Consider the following 20,163-nt stretch of genomic DNA (forward strand, 5'->3'; position numbering starts at 1 on the left):
TGTCGACACAACATAATTAAAACGTATAGTTTCTCTTACATAAGGAAACAGTGCAACAATTAAAATGGAAAAACTCTAAATTATACTTTGTGGAGAATGAATGAAATAAAAATATTACTTTAGTCCTATATTGCATAAGACTTCTGTTAGCGAACTTAAATATTCCCTGTTGGTGGCTTAAAAGATTTTCTTCTATACAATATCATAATTTTTATATGACTTTTGAAATGTTAATTAAAACTTTTGAGATATAGAATTAATATATTCGATTAATGTATTTGATTAATAACTTAATATATTCATTGTTTGACATCGGTTAATTAATTACAAAATTAGAAATTAGGATAGTTATTAAAATTAATCACGTGAAAAATTGGCACCATACGTGCAAATGAATTTCTTAACAATGATTGATCTCATCGCAATTTTTCAAGCGATCTTGCCAATAATGTGGACAGACGCATCTCAATTGTAGCCAGTGAACGAGCTTGCCCAGAATTCTCCGTTCGTCTAATATGTCACCCACGAAGCTACATTATCAGCGGCTGACACTAACGCTTTATATCGTCGTGGAGACATGACATCACGCATCGCCATTCAAATCGGACATTAATACATTCCATTGTAGTACATAAGTGCTCATGTCAAGCTGCATATTGCATCAGCGATGTGATACAATAAAATATATAATGTCAATAATATTGATTTATAGTGTAGAAAAAAATAATTATTATATGCTTAGTTATATTTAAATTCTAAATACGAGACTTCCTATAACGCACAAATCAATTTAAATCAGATTCAATTTGAAGTTTAAAATCAGAAAAAATTTAAATTTGTCACGTCTCTTCTACATCACTTATCGTTTAGTTCGCGATATCACGAAAGAGTGAAATATTTCACGAAAAATCGCAACGAAACAATTTGATTGCGAGCAAGAGGCCTTTGACAATGCGATTTATTTACGCAACTTGAATGGCAATGTCTGAAATGTCCGTACGTAAGTACTTAACGTGTTCCCCCGGTGACGTCGCTAATGCGTGCCGAATCGCTCGTAACGTCGACAATATTCGAGCCCCTTTTATCAAACGTAAACCTGGATGGTACCGGGAGATGCTATTCCGGACACGACATCCCGATATTGTACTCGAGTGGAGTAGTCGAGTAGGGCTCGTCTTTAGTTATGGCGCGTTAGTTACGCAATGCTTACTTCGCGATAAATTATGTCACGATGAAAAAGCGCTCCTGTATATGCATTCTGTATGTCATTCCGCGATGCAAAACCAGAGAAAAGAATTCATATCGGTTTGCAAGAATTCGAAAAGTTTTCCCTTGTTTTTAGATCAAAAAAATTTATACAAGATCGGATAAATATAATTCTCACATATAGCAAAATAATATCTGGAAAATTAATTAACTCTTTTGTATCGTAAAATATTTATTGATCTTCGAGTTTTGCAAGTTATGCACAATATTGTGGAGGAAAAATAAAGTTTATTTAACTAGCCCTATATATATCATTCTTTTGATTGTATTAATTACGAAATATTTATTGATTTTATTAATTATGTGTTTCCACGACTTGAATTGAAAATATTTTCGCTGAAAATAGGAAGCATAAAAAGAATAATATGTCATGTTAGTACTCGCTTCTAATAATGATTATAAAATACATAGAGTATATCAGACGGTTTCTCAGGACTACTTTTTCTCATTCGGTAGGCGAATGAGAAAAAGATTTTGAAAGAACAAGGACAGAGAGAATTCAAGGGAGGGAAGACTGCAAAGGAGAGAAGTGTTCATGTGCGTAATTTCCGGCACACCAATGAATTATGCGATTATTACCACAAACATATGTCGTCTCGACGGGTTCGCACATTATCGATATCCTTTATAAGGGATCTTCCTCTGCCAAATTGTGACCTGAAGGTCGGCGAATTGTCGACGACTTGTTTGCTCAGGCCGCCCGGTCTTCGTTTCAATACCGCATCAAGCGGGTTGTAATCCCTCGATATATGGGTCTCATTTATAACTTGTGATCTCTTTGGCAAAATGCTTGGCATAAGTCAGAATTACGCCCCTTTCGTCCGAATGTCCGTCCATAAAAACGTCAAAAATAGAGAATCGTTTTAATATCTCTGTTCGCTCCAACGATACAGGTATTGCGCGGCGATAATCGAATTGATACAAAAAATTACTGCGATAGAGAGAATGCGATATTATGATTGATATAATTGCCTGCGCATTCGATTGTATCTGTTAATTATCCACAAATTATCCTGACAATCACGTGAAAATTTATTAGCGATTCGTAATGAAAGCTCATTTCGATGAAATATTATTTTTACTATAATGCAACGTGAATTAGATAGCGACGCGCATTATTAAACCATCCTCTAACAATAAACATACTCATGCGTGCCTATCGCACTTTATCGCAAGCCTATGCGTCGATATTCAATGGTTGCACAATGAGATCGATATATCGGTTATTCGTGTTCATATAGGATGCTAAATTAAACTTTATTATCTAAGATGTGACGCGTTCGCCTTTTCTTTACATTAATGATAACTACAAAAGAATAGCTGGGGCTGCTGAAACTATCTTAACTATTTTACCTGGATAAAGCACGTTGGCGTAATTGTTATTACCATAGAGTTTCATTAATTACTTCATAGTAGAAGGCACTCTAGTAATTGATGCTATTAACTTTATATTAGACTGTAATATCCGATTAATGTATCGATAAATGCATGGTCTTATGTCATATTAAGACGCGAGTATTTATATCACATTTAACGCTAAATAATATTGAGAACAGATTTTTCAGCAGTTATATTATTAAACAATTAGGAAAGAGAGAGAGAGAGAAAGCATTTATCTCGGATTTACAAATATCTTTTTAGAATTTTTGATACAAAGAATTTTTTTTAAATTTTATTACAACGTATAGGAGAAGATATAATAAAATAGAAATTGAACTAGATGTCCATCTATTTTTGAGAAATTCGAAAGACGTAATAAATTTTGTTGAAGAAAATAAAACTCAATAGTTAATATGTGTATTTGATTATGTTTGCACAAAGTCTTATTTTTTTTAACGCATTGATTTGTCATAGTACATTATGTTTTTTATAAAATAAGCAGATATCGCAATTTGATTCGATATTCTTCATTGCATGCAAGGATAATATGATGAAAGGATGCGTCGAGAAACGTAATCTTGTCCTAGATATGTCGTGTGACAGAGACACGCGGCACAGTTGCGTGCATTTAACGCACGCGTGTATTACGCACGCGTGTATATACGCACAACGGGACAGCCCATCTTGATCGGTGCCCCCTACGAAATCAATTATCACCCCATTCCCTCGAAATTACCGTTAATGCCAGCGCCTGTCGGATTACGGTGCTCGCGCGCGAATTTCCAAAAAAGCGCAAAAGTTTTCGGGACCGGCATCAACATAAGCGGCTTAGGAGCGCGTGCCCGCGCGCCAGCTGGTCTAATCGATCTATCGAAAACCTATCTCCCCGGGTATCGTATACATAGAAGGAGCACGCATAAGAGGCATTAATCCCATAAATACCGAAATTATACGCGCGGTGAGCGGCTTTTGCCGAGCGTGAACGGGAAGACATGGCCCACGTTAGACGTTATACGCAAATTTTCCCGTGGAGAACATTTGCTCTTTATATATGCCATAGACTGTGTCCGTGTGCTGAATCTTTAATGAGATACGAGCACAGTGTTCGTAACGATTTATCTTTATGATATAAGAACGAGGTTTTGATTTAATGAGATTCGGGGCTATTCTTTTTTTTTTTTTTTACGAAGAGGAAGAGATCCCACATGACCGTTTCGTTATAGTCATAAAAGGAATCGGTTTGATATATATTTCATATTATAGAAAAGATAGTTCTATATCTTATATTAAACGTACATGTTAACTAAAACTCGAGCGATTTGCAAGTCGAGAACGATATTATAGTAAATGTACTTGGTAAGTGAAATTGTCAGATATTTTTCTGCCGTTTATTCGTGTGTGCATTCATATTTTCCACTCGTAGCAAATAGTTGCAAATAAAAGTAAATCATACATCGAAGAAAACTTCGTCTTTTTGAATGCATGTCTTCTGTCTTCAAAAGATCATTTCTCAGACATTGTGTTCTCTCTTGCCTGAAAGGATGATGCGGAATAAAATAAAATAGCGTAGCAATTTCCTGAGCGGAAAAAATTCATATGTACCAAAATATGGACTGAAAATTTTATATACACAGATACTTTAGTACAAGTTTTGCATAATAAATGCTTATTCATTTTATATTATATTTTTTTTCTATTCACGCGAATATGTGATTTTTATCTTTAAAAGTAACCAACTCATGAAAACGTTAAATGTTAGCAAGTAAAATTTAGCACCGCGCTACAAGTCAGGATCTAAATTTGCAAAAAAATATAGCATGTTTTAAAAAATGATACATCTAGTCATTTTTTTATGTTAATTAAAATAATTTTTTTTTTCGTGCTTTAAAATGATGAATATTTCTATTTCTATAATATATATAATTTTTCATTATATAAAAAATTAATCAATTATTTTTATTTAATTATATTTATTAAATTTTATGAAAAGATTTTTTTATAAACACACAATTCTTTTACTAAACTTTAATATTTTTATTAATATAAAAATAAACATTTTACAGAGAAATATTTTACATATCTGTAATATCTGCAATAATACATTATTATTTTTAAATATAATTGTGTATATCGTATTTACAATTGTGATCATTACATATTATGAAAGCAGCATATAATATAAATAATCATCATATTTTTAAATCATCTTTTATACAAAGGATACCATATTTTAATATATCTTTTGTTGTTGCTTTTTTTCGATAAAGCAGCCGAAAAATTAACTATGATAGATAAATAGCCTTCAAAAGATAGTACATAAAATATATGAAGTAATAACTTTTAGCGATAGAAGATACCTAAAGAATTATTATAGTAATGAACCGTATTACCTACTGACGCTTACTTTTTCTGTATATTGTATTTACGCATGCTTTCTTCCAATTCTTAAATCGATAAAATAACCAACTAATATATGCACACCCGGTGTAATCATAAAACCATATATTATTAAGTGTGGTAATAAGTTATCAATACATGATATGATTTAGTGTATTATGATATGCAATACTGTTTAATTATTTTTTAATAAAAAATTATATAATTTAATTTTTTTTAGTAATTTCATGATGAGGAAATTGATTAATCATAAAGCAGGATACATAATATCAATATTATTTATTTTTTTGCTAAGTACAAAATTATATTACTCGCAATAACAGGAAAGTTTAGAACAATTAACCATAGCGTTTCGATTACAATTTTTATCGGATTATGATTGTGTTGAATTTTTTTTTAATATTATTTACATTATGAAGTAGCATATCCTTTCTTCCAAATCGTATCTTTTAAATAGGCGCCCACTAGAGGATTATTGAGCATTTCCTCCACAATATCCTTAAAGCCAAGCTGACTAGCTAACTTGTATTTACATTCGACATCTGATAATTCAGAAATTAGAGTTTTCATATTATTTGTCATGGAATGAGTAATACTTTTTTCCAAACAGTACCTAAAAATAATGACAATATTTTTAAGAAAATTATTTATGTATAAAAATTAGATTTTTTATGTTATATATATATATTAATTGCAGTAAACTCACCTACGCGCACAATCTTGTACAATCGTAGACGTTAGATTGTTTATCATCATAAATTCTTTGAGATATTTCGTCTCACCTTTAAGAACGCAATGATGATAAATAAGATTAGCCCAATCCGTGTGATGATTATAAGCGCGAGTAACAATAAGAGCTTGAGGAAAGTTCAAGAATTCAGACAGTATTTTATCCAACTCGTCACTTTTCAGATTTAATAGGCATACTGCTTGCTGATTTTGCGGTAACGAGTGCAGTAGTCCGATTTGAAGAGCGACAAGTTGAGCTTGATGAGCACATTGGTTAGCAAGATTTAATTTTTTATCCTAGAAGTAAAATATATAATTTTTTTATTCTGAAAATATACATATATATGATAATTTTATGTTTTTACCTGTAAATAGTATTGAGTGGCATGAGTAAAATTTGTTACAGCCAGTTGCAATTGTTTTTGGATATTGTCATTTCGAGTGAATTTTATTTCTACTGGAAGACCAATTACGCCTCTTCCGTATTCTTTTAACATATCAGATATTAAATTTGAAATCACTTCTTTTGCTTCATTTTCCCACATGAGTGCAATTTCATAGTACAAACGGAAATGGAGCGCCACTAAAGTAAACAACTCTTTATCGTCTGGGCATTGACGTTTCAGAAATTCTAATAGTGCCATTTTTAAACCCGGTACCTGTATGATTAAAAAAAAAATGTATATCTTTCATGAAAAAAAAAAGAAGTATGCGTTCGCTTGCAATTTATCGCATGGGCACAAAAATACCTTATCCAAGCCCTGTCCCAATAAAGATTCAAATTGATCGTTTTCTTTTAAAATTTGAAATATATAATTCATTTCGGTAAATCGCCCAACGCCAGTTACAAGACGTACCTAATGATAAACAACAAGAATTTAAATAAATTATGGAATTAATATAATTAATAAATTATGTAATGCTGAAAACAATGTAAATGCTAAAATATTAATTAACATACTAATAATGCCCAGTGTTTAAAAATTTGTAACATATTTGCGAGGCTCTGGCATTTTCGTAATACTGAAGCTATTCCTTCCATATTACAGGAAGTCGTGAAACAATCGTGCGATCTTATTAATAGTTCCACTATAATTTTTAATCCTGCAACTGTAACATGTAATACATAAAAATTTATATGTATATTATAATTTTAAAAGGATGATTTAATAGTGAAAAAAAAAATTACCATTCCTTTTTTCATCATGAGTGCTAATGTATCTTCCCAGCAATGATTGTGCTGTCTTAAACAATTTTAAGCCTAATAATGAAGTATCGTTACAAAGCTCCATTATTAAATGAAAATGTGAATGCATAGAATAGCCCCAAATAAAAATAGAATCTTCCTGTCCATCTTTTGGAATTGACAATATTATTATTTTTAATATTAAAATAATATTTTTTGAATAAAATGTAATTTTTTTTTTTTAATTACCTTCTATGGCACGATTTATGTGCATTGTAATATTTTCGGTTAGAAATATTGCCACATCTTCCGTCTTAATTTTATAAGATATTATTATGTTATTAGCAATTTCAAATTTATTTTCAATATTACTTTCCATGGTTTCTCGCAAAAACTTGATCGGATTGTTCAGCAACAATAATGATTGATATGTTTTCCCTAAGCGTATAGCAAGTTTATAACGCGAAATAATTCTCAGGCATATATCATTTCCATGTTTAAGTATTTCTGACAATTTTTCTAGGATTGAAATACACTCCATTTGGAGTTGGTGATTATTAATGATCATTGTATCGTTTGTCTTGCTGCTTTCTGCAGTTGATGAGACTGTATTTACTGTAAAAATAAAATATATATTGATATATTTCTTCACTATATTAATTATATGTAAGAACTGAAAAATATCTTTGGACAGATGAAGCATATAAAAAAATGTTATCAACGTTAAAGATAATAATAAGACGTACGGGATGACGATGAAGAAAATCTTTGTAAGCCGCGATTACGCAAAATGCCATATTTTTGTTGCTTGTTTTTATTCGTTTCTTCCAAGAGACTCTTTTGTTGCACAGTTAAATCTGTTGGTGAAATTTCGCCTTCTGCTAAACTTAAACACAGCATCAATATCTGCAAATCCTATAAAAGAAAAATTTTTTTAATATTTAATATTTAATATTTTATACTTGGAAGTAAAAGATGTTACTTACTTTGTGATTATAATTAAACATCTTGCTTATTCGTAAAGCAATATCGAGTTTGCCCAGATCAAGTAATTTATTCATTAAAATCTCTACAGAATTTTTTTCGCCTTCGTCAATCAAGGAGCAAACAACTTGTAATCTATCCAAACCAGATAGTAACTCTGTTTTTAATTTATTAAAAATATAATCATTACAATTAAATTGTACATTTTCAGGTCCAGCTAAAATACATGATTTCCACATTGCCATTTCCAGAGTATCGATAGTTTGTTGCTCAATTTCAGTGTTTTTTAATGTCTCATAAGCCAATTTTAAAATTTCATATCTAAAGAAAAAATATTTGATTATTTGTGTACTTTAGAATTAGCATCCCTTGTACGAAATATTCACCTTTCTTTATGCGATATAACTTCCTTAGCATGTTCGACAAAGAACTCAACTGCTACTTGAGATGGAACGTTATATTTGTTGAAATCTTCAGCACATTGCGTCCAGAAAACAGAATTTATTTCGCCATCCATATTTATAGATTTCTTAAAAGTATTTCGATACTGAAAATAATGTTGCAGATGTTAAAAAAAAAATGCATAATGAAATATTATTTGATTTCTTAAAAATACTTCGAAAATTATTACTTGAGCTAATATAATTTCACATGAACTTAATCCAGCGCGGCATGCTAATTCTAGGGCAACGCTATAATCCTCGATTGCTATTAAGTCGTTAATGCATCTTTGAATCTCTGAATCAAAATTATGTACATTGTCGATTATAGTAATGGCTCTAAAATTTAATGTTGTATCGGTTTTCTGCAAAAGTTTTACTATATCCAACAAGCATTGAAAATCCGGTACTGCCACTGCAACATATAAAATAAATTTTACAAGTTATTGCGAATAATTATGTGACACAAATTAATTAATAAAGAATTATGCACGTTTTACCTGGTAAATCTGCAGAGAAGTCACATTTTATTAGCGTTTCGAGAAACTTGATTCGTAACGGCGTACTTTGAAAGCCATAACCGAGTGCTGTGACAATGCATCGCATTGCAACAACTGCAATCCAATATAAATTCTTCAGATATGTAAAATGGGCGCTATCCCAGTCCATGATTCTCTTAAAAGTAATAAAAATAATGTTGTATGAATCAGCTTGTATAGTGGAACTATTTCATTTTAATTTTATACATACATTGGATTTAAGCGAGGAACATTGTAACTTAAACTCCATTAAATATTGTTGACTATCCTTAAATTCGCTGTAATTTATTGTTTGCATCATAAATTCGAAGAATACATTCAAAATGCTATCCTGCAAGATATTAATACTATTTACAATAAAAAATTCTTGGCCACCATTGCGTATTACATTAATTGAACTTACAGGCATGAAAATTTTGTAAGCTCGATTAACTGTGTTAATATAACCACACTGAATCATTTTATTTAATAAGTCTGATACTTTATCAGAAGGCCATATTTGTTGTTCCACACATTCCGCGTAATCGAAAAGTATGTCTTCTCTTCTTGTTGATATTACCATCCAACAATAACAATATGCTGCTACTGAGGATGGCTGCAAACGTGACATTTTTTATTATGAAGAAAAATTAGTAAAATTTATTATTATTAATTAATGTAAGATAATACCTCGTAACACGTAGCCAAAATAGTCAATACAGGCATTAAGTTTGAACGAGATGCATTAATTAATGCCCCGGGTGGGTCTTGACTTTGATGACAATTTAATATAATTGACCATAAATCATTATCTAAGGAAGTTGAATTAAAAGTATGTTCTGTATCGGCTGCATTTATATCAGTTCCAGATGAACTGGATGCTGGAGATTCCTGTGGAAAATGATATTGATTATATACTAAAAAAACTAAAATTAACAAGCAACGTTCTTACATTTTCTCCAACTTTACGCTGTCTTGATTGCCTTGCATCACGGGATTTTTGTTCATTACATGGTTCAGATTTGCTAAGTTTACTGTTGTTGAAGCACATCAATAAATGTTCCTGTATGCTCGCATTATTAAATAATTGGACGTTTTCCAGTACCTAATACACGATTGCGCGATTAAGATTAATAGATTTTATTTTAATCAGTATTACATTGTTTTACAACGTACCTGATTTATGGGATAAGCGAATATGTGACTGACTGCAACGAACTCGAACCATAAATCATGATCTGCCAAATATTTCAACAATATATCGGGTAGTACACAGTTGTGAACTTGTGCAAAGCGCACGATAATGTCCCATGTTTTTAATGCTTCGACAAACTGCTCATCATTGCGTGTTAAGATTTTGTTTAATAAGTGTTTTTGGAAACTTTGTTCTAGATAAGACATCACGGATTTTAGATCAGTTTGGTTTTTATACACTACATTTTCCAATAAATTTCCTGTAGAATAAAGAACATTATATAAAACATTTTTATTCGCAAATATTAAGTGTGCGCATCGTAATCGCGTATATAGTTAAAGTTATAAAATATTTCACCTATAGAAATATTTAGTTGCTCCTGCACATAGTTTGCCACAGTAACGTGCAATCGTAAATTGCTCGAATCAATCTTCAATAATTCAATAAAAACAATACAGCTGCATACGATATCAGATTTATCTAGATTTCTCAAAGCGAGAATATGCGCGTATACAGCCGCTTTGAATTTTCTAAAATAATTTTAATTATTTAAACTAGGGCAATGATAAAAATAAATATTCTCATTGAAAATACGAACCTTTGAGATGATACATTTCCGAGTAATTTAGCTTGAGTGTATTCTAAAGTATATGCAGCCATATTTGGCCTGCCTTCTTTCAAGTAATAATGATATGTCAATATTTCCTGATGTCCATACTTTTTAATAAGATTTTCATTTGTGAAAGCAGGCATGGGCTCATTTTTGAAGCGCCACTTGAAAAATTGTTTTGCATTTAAATTCTTATAGCCGTCTAATAATTCATACACCGTAATATCATCTTTTTCAGTTTGGTCTTCAATGATGCATTGCATATTTGGTATGTGTGCGAGCGCAAACTGAAGGACTTCTTGGGAAATGACATGCTCACCAATTTTTAAAACAACTTTGTTTGTAAATATATCTCTCATTAGTTTACTCTTCTCTGAAGTGTTCGTTTCATTATCTAAGGCGCTTCTCATTTGGGAAAATCGTAAAAATATTAATGTCAAGCTTGCTAAATAATTTGTTTTTAGATAGGCATTAAAATCGTCAGAGATAAAATTAATCGATTCAACTATTCCACGTATTAATGCATCTTCGTAATGATCTTTAGCGTTACACATCTCAGTTAATACGTTAAATAATTGTGTTAGTTTTAAATTATCTTCTTCAGTGTGACATTCTTGCGAGCAGTGTGTAAGGCACAATTGTTGATCAACGTTTCGCAAAAATTCCGTTTTATCAATATTGCAAAAAGGTAGAGATAATATTGTATCAAGTTCTTCCAACGTTGTACCACAGCCAAAAGAACGATTTAATATTAATTTAAAATCATTCTTTTCTTTTTTTGTATATATACCATACCTAAAATAATAAATTCACATTTTTTATTAGTTTTTATTATTAATAATACAGATACATTAAACGGATATTATTATATATTTACATACCTGGATAAATAATCTTTAGTTAAATCTTTTATAAGGCTACTAGCATTGGAAGAATCTATATATTCGATCATATCTGATGTAATATTTAAATTTATAAATAACGATTTTAAATGATGATCAATTTCATTTGATTTTTGCAAGATATCTTGATTCTCACATCTTGCATCAATCCATAGCCTTATTGCATTAATTTTATTGTTAGATAATAAATAATCCCACAAAATAGTATTTGATATATTTCCCAAAATCTGTGGGTCATTCAAAGAGAAATATAATTCAGTGCATAAGGCTTGTTTAATATTCTCTGATAGTTTCATTATATCATCTATACATATATAAGAACTTAATCCATTTTGAATTCTGAAGCAAGGAAATAACTTTTATTAATCCTTTTCTTATCATATCTAGTAGATATTATTTTTTTATTAATTTTATAAACTTACTTGTATTTTTCTTCATGCTTTATAATAGACTTAATTATGCTCCACGCTATGACATATTCATTTCTAAATCCCTTAACATTTATCATGTATTCACATAAATAATTTCTTAAAGCTGAATCTTTGCTCTTTGTAGAAACAGCAAAAATATATTCTACTGAGTCCTTTCCCTATAACAGAATGATTATTATTATAAATATTATATCATTATTGTTTTTTACTCTGTCATTTAGAAATATTATTAGTTATATTATTTATATTCAAAAGAAAAAGATACATTAGATTAATGTAATATATATGATACGTACCATATTCCTTAGAATATGTGAAGCTCTATAAACTTGTTTTTTGTTTAATAACTCACTGACCCAATTTTCTACTTCTTCATTGAAGTATATACATGCTTGTTCTATAGAACAGTGTCTTCTATACGCAAGACATTTATGTGCTAGTTTAATATGGGTTCCCTTAGCGGAAGCTTCTCTCACAAGCTCTCTGTCTCCCAATGTACGCCAGCCAGACCATATAGCAGCTGATTCTCCAGTTAGACTCTCCACAGGAATACCACCAATGGTCTTTTTCTCAGACATTTTGTATCAATGTATTTGCACAATGATTTATTAATACACTGATATCTTGATACAATTAAAAATCTTATTTAGTAAACATTGAAAATAGGAAATTATAGTCTTCCTACAAACTTTTATAGTATGTACAATTTAAAAAAATATATAACTATTAAAAAAATACTTTGTTTACATTGTAAGATTATATATTGAATTATCAAATCACATTTAATTATTTTTGTTACATTATTATATACATCTCCATTTCATTTTTATAATATGTTTTAGTTTCATAAATTTTTTTGTATAGAAATCTTTTGTTAAATAAATTAATGGATTTTTATTATACACAAAATAAATATAAAATGAATAATAGAGGTTACGTAAAATAAGAATAAAAGACAAATTGAAATACTCTTCGATACATTGCATTCACATTTTTATAGCAAGCTCTCACGAATAATAATTATTTATTTACACGAGTTACACGTGTTTATTTGGGATATTATTCACATTTTCTGTTTGTGGAAAGCACTAGTGTCTTGTGTCTATCTGACAACAACACTTAACCAGCAGTTGATAAAAGTCAACAGCAATCAGCTGATATATTTATTTTACTATGTAATTCCTATTGGGCAAATGTAGGACATTTAGCAACAGTAGGATATTATTATGTTGTGGTGTGTGAACTTGTATTATTTTCTAATGTTAAATTTCTTTAAATATCTTTTCTTTTTCTTAATTATATATTACTATAAAATTGTATAACGTGGACATTTATAATTTTAAAACAAAAAATTTTTGAAAAATAATTAATTCTTAAAAATAATATGTTAAATATATTTTATTAGAAATTAATTGTTATCTTATTAAAATGCTCACATTTGATCTATGAAGATTCTAAGATTGTAAAGAAGATGATATATTATATATTCTTTTTTCTTTATATATTGTTACAATACTCCAATAATATTCACATTACTAAAGTTCGAAGAAAACTTAGATACGCCAGACTTGTTTTGAGCACCTAATAAAAAGTTATATTAATAAATATACTTTTTATTCTGATTTAGTTTATTAACTTTAGTTTCTTATTAAAAGAATATGAAAAAAGTATAAGTACTTCAAATAATTTTGGGGTATTGATTTATTTCATTTACAACTATCGAGACAAGAATTAATTTTGTATATATATCACATATACAATTTCTTACACTTCCAAAAGTCGCCAGCGATAAATCTATCATACTTCCAGCGCTGATCTTTATGGGACGATTTGACATTGCGATCACCAGCACTAAACTGCGAACCGCCTTTACTGGCAGTTGATACCAGTCGATTATAAAGCACATTGTACCAATCTGGCTACTCTGAAAAATCATCCGCGGAAAAATTCAATGTATCCTGTGTTTCATTTTTGCTACATAGCTCATGGAAATATCGAAATTAAATAAAAATCGTTACATAAAATCGAAAAAAAAATAAATGTACCTTTGCCATGAGTAGCTCGCCAATGTAACATAATATATACATATTAAAGCAGAATGAAATAAAAAGCAGAAAGTAAGTTGTCAGTCCAACTGTATCACTATCTTGCCAATCCTATCGAATTATAAATAGATTATTTAGTATAAAATTTTTTACGCGTGCTTAAAAAAAAATTTTTTTTTAAATGTATATTAGCGCACCACTATGCAATAATATTCGGGCAAACACATTGTGAATATAGAACTGGCGAATTCCAATAAACATACTTCTTGTAAAATTTCGTTCACGAGAGTGCAGAATCTGAAACAGATTGTCATTGCTTGCAAGTTAGAAATTTTATATACTATTATCATTTTTACCATCATTTTAAGTACATAAATATATACAATTCTATTTAATGAAAAATTAAAGAAATAAATTTTGTGCACTTCTCTGCACTTATTTGAATACGTAATGAGTATATGTAAAAGTTATGCATTTAAGAGCATGAAGATGCAACTCTCATGTTCACAGACTGCGCACAATTCGTCAGACATGCAACTCACCACCTCCTAAAATACATTGGAGGTTCGTTAAATATATTTATTGCAATATTAAAAAAGATTTGTACATGTATGTACATACATATAAAATACGGAAAACTTCTTTACGTACGAGAACTGATCTTATTTTATTCATTTTATCATTTTGAATGTTATAATTACCAAGACTTATTTTGAAACATATTCAAAATTTTAAATTAATTTGAGAAAAAGAAATAGAACTTTATCAATTATATTGAAATCCTGAAAAAAATAGTACGCTTTCTTAATTTCATAGCGCAAAATATGTTACCTTAATATTCGAACGTGACCACTCACGATGGCAGCGATTCGTTGATTAACATCGGATGATCGCTCAAAATTTTTGCCGCGTGGAAGATCCTCAAGCCGAGACGCGATGATATCAATTTGGCCGCATGCGTGAGCAGCGAATATCGCAGCTAGACCACACGATCCGGCCGTGACCGAATACATGGTGTATCCACAAACGCAATGAGCCAGATACACTATTTCGTATATCGGGCTCATCTGGGTCTGATAAAACTTACTGTAAGTTGGATACACGAGCGGTCTGATGGTTTCGTTACCGATTTTATGTACAGTACAAAATGGTAAAATCGTATGATAAATGAAGCCGGCGATGTACATGGAAGTCGTGCTGATTATAGACAGTCTACGACCAGTGGTAGCATATTTCATCATCAATTCTCGATCGGATTTGAATTTGACCTGTCACAGTATTGCCAGTAATCCTATTTGCCAGGCGAATTAATGACAGCAATCACTATTTATTGCAAATTATGAAATGACTAGAGAACATTCGAAAACGAAATTACGAGATTCGCTTTAGTATATCAGATTGATGAATATGAAAAAATATATGACTTTTAATTTAAATCCTGTCGTTGCATAAAATGCGGATTTAAATAACTAGCTACAGCGCGTAATCTTGTGTTAAAATAATTATTGAAATCATATTCTTAATATTTTTCTTAATATTCTTAAACATCTTTGACAAGAAAGAAATTTTAATTAACATTAATCAAATTAAATGTAGAAATAAAATGGCTAGATATAAAATAAATATATTGCAATGATATAAAATAAATCGAGTGATGTTTATGCAGAGATTGAAAAATATTATGCGAAAAATAATATTATTTCAAAATCAAGATTAAACGGTTTCTAATCAAACTCGTATTCTTCCAGGTTGAAGAGAAAAAAATCAATCGTCACTTCGTGAAAAATTCTGCCCATTAACACCTTGAAAAATTTTATATATCGACAACACCGACCTGCCACCAATCACTCTTTACATGCTCGATGCAGCGTAATATTTTAGGCCGACGTATCGCGAGTACGCAGTATTTCATCATTGCGGTAAGACAGAAGCCCAGTAATCCGGAGAGCTTCAATCTTATGTTAAGGTCTTTCTCGTCATAAATGATATGCAGAAGACACGGCACTATCGCGAAGCCTAACGCGAAATTACACAGCACGAGCGCGATCTTAGACACGTGTTGTCCGATTCCGCGAAACGCGACTGGCCAGATGCCGATGGAACCGAGGATCCAGCTGCACGGTTTAAACACATATCTCATGTCCCGCTGATAATTAACGTTTGGCGACGTCGCCTGGTCGTCTTCTGAATTCCTCATCTTCACGTTGACAGGTTCCGTTTAAGACTGTACGAGGCCAGCGCGTAGCATTGATTGCAAGGTCGCTGGACATGCGCTTGCGCTCGCACCTTTCATCTGTCATCAGTCTGACAGATCGTGCGTACGATTAATCATGAAGTGGTCGTGTACGATGTACCTTACATCCCGGTGATTTTAAATTGAAAAACCACTTGCGTCTTTCTGTCTAAATTCATCTCTGCATTGTTCGTTCTATTCTTTCTCTATTTATTTTTCGTCAAATTAAAGACCTTGACATAAAGTTGTGGTAAAATAATGAAAATTGTGTGTGTGTAATATTGGCGTAATAATTATTTTGTATAATATGATATTATATGTATTAAACATTATACAGGTATATTATTATATATTTATATTATATAACAGCTGAGAAAGAATTCTATCTTAACTAACGCAACGAGCGCAGTTTTTGTTTTTGGGCCATACAAATCAGTTTGAAAAGATAATATAATATATGAAAGAAGAATCTCATATCTCTTTCTAACACATTTTACATGTTTACTTGGTAGGAAGATATCAGAACATTAACAAATAAACAAGAGTAACATCACTGTGTTTCGTGCAACCTTTGTATGATGTTATTGTCTTATACTCTCTTAAATGCGAAATAATCTTTATATATATCTGTAATTTTAGTTATGTTTACATTATTAATATTTACATTAATTTATATTACATTCGTAGCGAATTGATGGTCTAGTTTTCGATGCCTGAAAAAAATAGATTGCTGAAATAATATAGTTTTCAAAATTTTTCTGCTATAATTTTTACTAGCTTTTGAATAAAATCTATTTTTATATTCTGACATAAACATACTGTAAAATATAATTTTTGGAATATTATTTTTTATAAAATCGCACGAAACACAATGATGTTACTCTTATTTTTTCTTGCAAAATTCTTATGTAATGTTCCGATATCTTCTTACCAAATAAACAAGTGTAGTATGTTAGAATGAGATAAGAAGGAGAGTCTTCCTTCATATATTATATTTTTTATATCTTTTCAAACTGACTGACATAGTGAACTATTAATAAGCAATAGCTGCGCTTGTTGTGCTCGTTAAAATAAAATTATTAGTGACTACTATATAATATAAATATATGTATAACATATTCAATTGTAGACTAATATACAATAGCGCATGCTTATAGTCCGCGCATCATCTGATGCGCATATAGGTACCGCCTACTGATTCGTATAGAACCACCTGTTACATAGCAAACGTGATATTTTTGTGATGGATATATGTATGTACAATGCAACGACAATTATTATTAGAAGGAAAATGAATAAGTGAATAGTTATAATTTTGAATATTATTTTATATAAATTCTCTACGTTTTCTCTACGTCTAATACGTTTTTTTTTAATAAATTAGCTAAATATTAACAATTTAAAATCCTTTTATACATATCTCATAATTTTAAGTGTATTTACATTACTAACGTTCGTAGGAAACTGAGATATGCCAGAGTAGTTTTCAATACCTAAAAAATATATTCAAATAATATTTTTTTAATTACATATTGTATTTTTTATTACTAAATTATTATGTAAGATAATACTATTAAATAATTTTGGGGGTATTTATTTTTTTTCAGTATTATAATTTATCTTAAATTGTTGTGAAAGTAAGTTTAGGAGAGAATAGAATAATAATGTATAAATATTATTAATGTCTTACATTTACAAAAGTCATCAATGACAGATCTACTATTCTACCGGCACTGATTTTAATGGGATGGCTGGCCATAGCAATTATCAATATAATATTGCGAGCTGATTCTGACGATAATTGGTACCAATTAATCATATAGCATTTGTATCTAATTTGACTACTCTGCAACATTAACTCCAAATTAAACACACGTAGTTGAGATTAAGCTTGCGTAACTGGAAAAACGAAGTACCTTTTCCATGAGAAGCTCGCCGATATAGCATAATATATATAAATTGAAGCAGAATGAAACAAAGATCACAAAATAAGTCACTAAACCAATCCTATCATTACCTTGCCAATTCTATTAAATCATAAATAGCAAATATATATTAGCAAATAATTTTATAGGCTTTTTAAAGAGGATTTAGAATTAGAATATTTTTTAAATAGGATTAAGAATTCTATTTTTAATAATATATTTGTTAGCGCACCATTATACAATAATATTCGAGCAGACAGATTATGCATAGAGAACTACTGAGTTCTACTAAACATACTTCTTGCAAAATTTCTTCCACCACAGCAGCAAATCTGGAATAAATTATCTTAGTTTGTATTTGATATCTCAGTTGTTTATTTTCACTATCACTCAAATGGAAAATAGAATTATTAATTTTTTAATGATATGTGTGATTTTAATTTCAGAAATACTTTCATATTGAAATTGGATTTATTTTTGATCAAACTGAAGTTTATAAAAAGTGTTATTTCAATAATTAAAAACATTTTTATTTTTTGAAATATAAAATTATTAAAATTTTTTAACTGTAATCTTAAATTTTTTAAATCAATAAATTATTATATAGAGAGGTGTCATTTTAAATTGTTACCTTATTACTCGAACATGGCTTTTCACGATGGCAGCAATTCGTCGATGAACATTTGGACTTTGCTTGAAATTTTTACCATCTACAAGATCTTTCAATCGCGACAGAATCACTTGAATCTGACCGCATGCATGAGTGACGAATAAGGCGGCTAAGCCGCACGCACTAGCTGTCACCGAATATATAGTGTATCCGCACATGCAATGAGCTACATACACAATTTCGTATATCGGACTATTTTGGGATTGGCGAAATTTACTATAAATCGGAAACACGAGCGGTCTAACAGTTTGATTGTTGATTTTATGCTCGGAACAAAACGGCAAAATCAAGTAATAAATGAAAGCAGAAGTGTACATAATTGATGTGGCGATTATCGTTAGATTGCGACCAATGGCAGCATATTTCAACATCTGTTCGCGATCAGATTTGTACGTCACCTGTCATAATATTGCCGCTAATTTTTATTTGTCAATAAATAAAAGATTGCAATATATTAATATAGCAATCTTTTGATTATCTTTCCTTTATTAATTAAAGTTTTAGTTTACAATGCAAAAAGAGAATAAAATTTTATACTTCTTTTTTTAAGCGTTTTTAAAATTTCTATTTTAAAATGTTATATTAAAAAAATTCACAGTTATATTAAATATAATTATGAAAAATTTTGCACAAAATAGACACACTTTGTAAACAGCTATATATTATAATTCTAGATCTAGATTCAGTAGATTAAATAATTTTTAAATAAACATCACATAGTCGCGCTTTTTTCACACAAACTATTTATCAATTTTATATCATTATGAGCACTGCAAATTAACACGATACATTATGTTAAATAATAACACCGACCTGCACCCAATCGCTCTTCACACATTCGATGCAATACAATATCTTAGGACGACGTATCGTGAGAAAGCCATACTTCGTCATCGCGGTAAGGCAAAATGTCAGCAAGCCGAATAGTTTAAGCCTTATAGTGATGTCTTTTTGATCGTAGAGAATATGCAGGGCGCAGGGCACCATCGCGAAACTTATTATAAAATTACAGAACGCGATCAAGATTTTAAATGCGTATCGTCCGATGCCGCGGGTCGTGAATGGCAAGAGGCCGATTGTGCATAGAATCCAGTTATTCAACTTGAGGACATATTGAATATCTCTCTGATAGCTGGAGTTTTGTGGCATTACAGATTTGCGTGCACTTGACATGTTCGCGATGACAAATATTGCTAAAGACTGAATGAAGCGAATGCGCGATATATTGATTGCAAGACTATTGGATACGCGC

The 20,163-nt window shown here is 30.4% G+C and overlaps 3 protein-coding genes across 7 annotated transcripts; all 3 read right to left on the minus strand.

Annotated features, from left to right (window-relative positions):
* Nucleotides 1-5,307: 5,307 nt before the first annotated feature.
* On the minus strand, nt 5,308-13,152 carry LOC126854533 (spatacsin). Of its 5 annotated transcripts, none has more exons than XM_050601392.1 (23): nt 13,018-13,152; nt 12,335-12,661; nt 12,030-12,196; nt 11,587-11,946; nt 10,694-11,500; nt 10,453-10,625; nt 10,077-10,354; nt 9,853-10,005; nt 9,591-9,791; nt 9,325-9,516; nt 9,133-9,252; nt 8,883-9,057; nt 8,574-8,797; nt 8,329-8,489; nt 7,945-8,263; nt 7,705-7,873; nt 7,208-7,573; nt 6,962-7,126; nt 6,734-6,882; nt 6,522-6,629; nt 6,138-6,431; nt 5,750-6,069; nt 5,308-5,656 (listed from the first exon to the last, which is right to left on the minus strand). In XM_050601392.1, the coding sequence occupies exons 2-23, from the start codon at nt 12,614-12,616 to the stop codon at nt 5,455-5,457; spliced, it is 5,385 nt and encodes a 1,794-aa protein (XP_050457349.1). In that variant the 5' UTR covers nt 12,617-12,661; nt 13,018-13,152; the 3' UTR covers nt 5,308-5,454. The 5 variants fall into 5 exon arrangements, with proteins under 5 accessions (XP_050457349.1, XP_050457350.1, XP_050457348.1 ...); XM_050601393.1 differs by having other exon boundaries at nt 13,071-13,137; XM_050601391.1 differs by having other exon boundaries at nt 13,029-13,137.
* A 413-nt stretch (nt 13,153-13,565) lies between these two features.
* LOC126854627 (odorant receptor 4-like) lies at nt 13,566-16,427 on the minus strand. The gene is made up of 6 exons (XM_050601559.1): nt 15,918-16,427; nt 14,915-15,351; nt 14,281-14,380; nt 14,084-14,194; nt 13,753-13,962; nt 13,566-13,619 (listed from the first exon to the last, which is right to left on the minus strand). The coding sequence occupies exons 1-6, from the start codon at nt 16,278-16,280 to the stop codon at nt 13,566-13,568; spliced, it is 1,275 nt and encodes a 424-aa protein (XP_050457516.1). The 5' UTR covers nt 16,281-16,427.
* A 1,282-nt stretch (nt 16,428-17,709) lies between these two features.
* LOC126854549 (odorant receptor 4-like) lies at nt 17,710-20,084 on the minus strand. The gene is made up of 6 exons (XM_050601413.1): nt 19,725-20,084; nt 18,873-19,309; nt 18,474-18,573; nt 18,233-18,343; nt 18,007-18,162; nt 17,710-17,809 (listed from the first exon to the last, which is right to left on the minus strand). The coding sequence occupies exons 1-6, from the start codon at nt 20,082-20,084 to the stop codon at nt 17,756-17,758; spliced, it is 1,218 nt and encodes a 405-aa protein (XP_050457370.1). The 3' UTR covers nt 17,710-17,755.
* Nucleotides 20,085-20,163: the final 79 nt, after the last annotated feature.

This window comes from Cataglyphis hispanica, chromosome 14 (assembly GCF_021464435.1).
Source record: "Cataglyphis hispanica isolate Lineage 1 chromosome 14, ULB_Chis1_1.0, whole genome shotgun sequence".
In the NCBI taxonomy this organism is placed as follows: Eukaryota; Metazoa; Arthropoda; class Insecta; order Hymenoptera; family Formicidae; genus Cataglyphis; species Cataglyphis hispanica.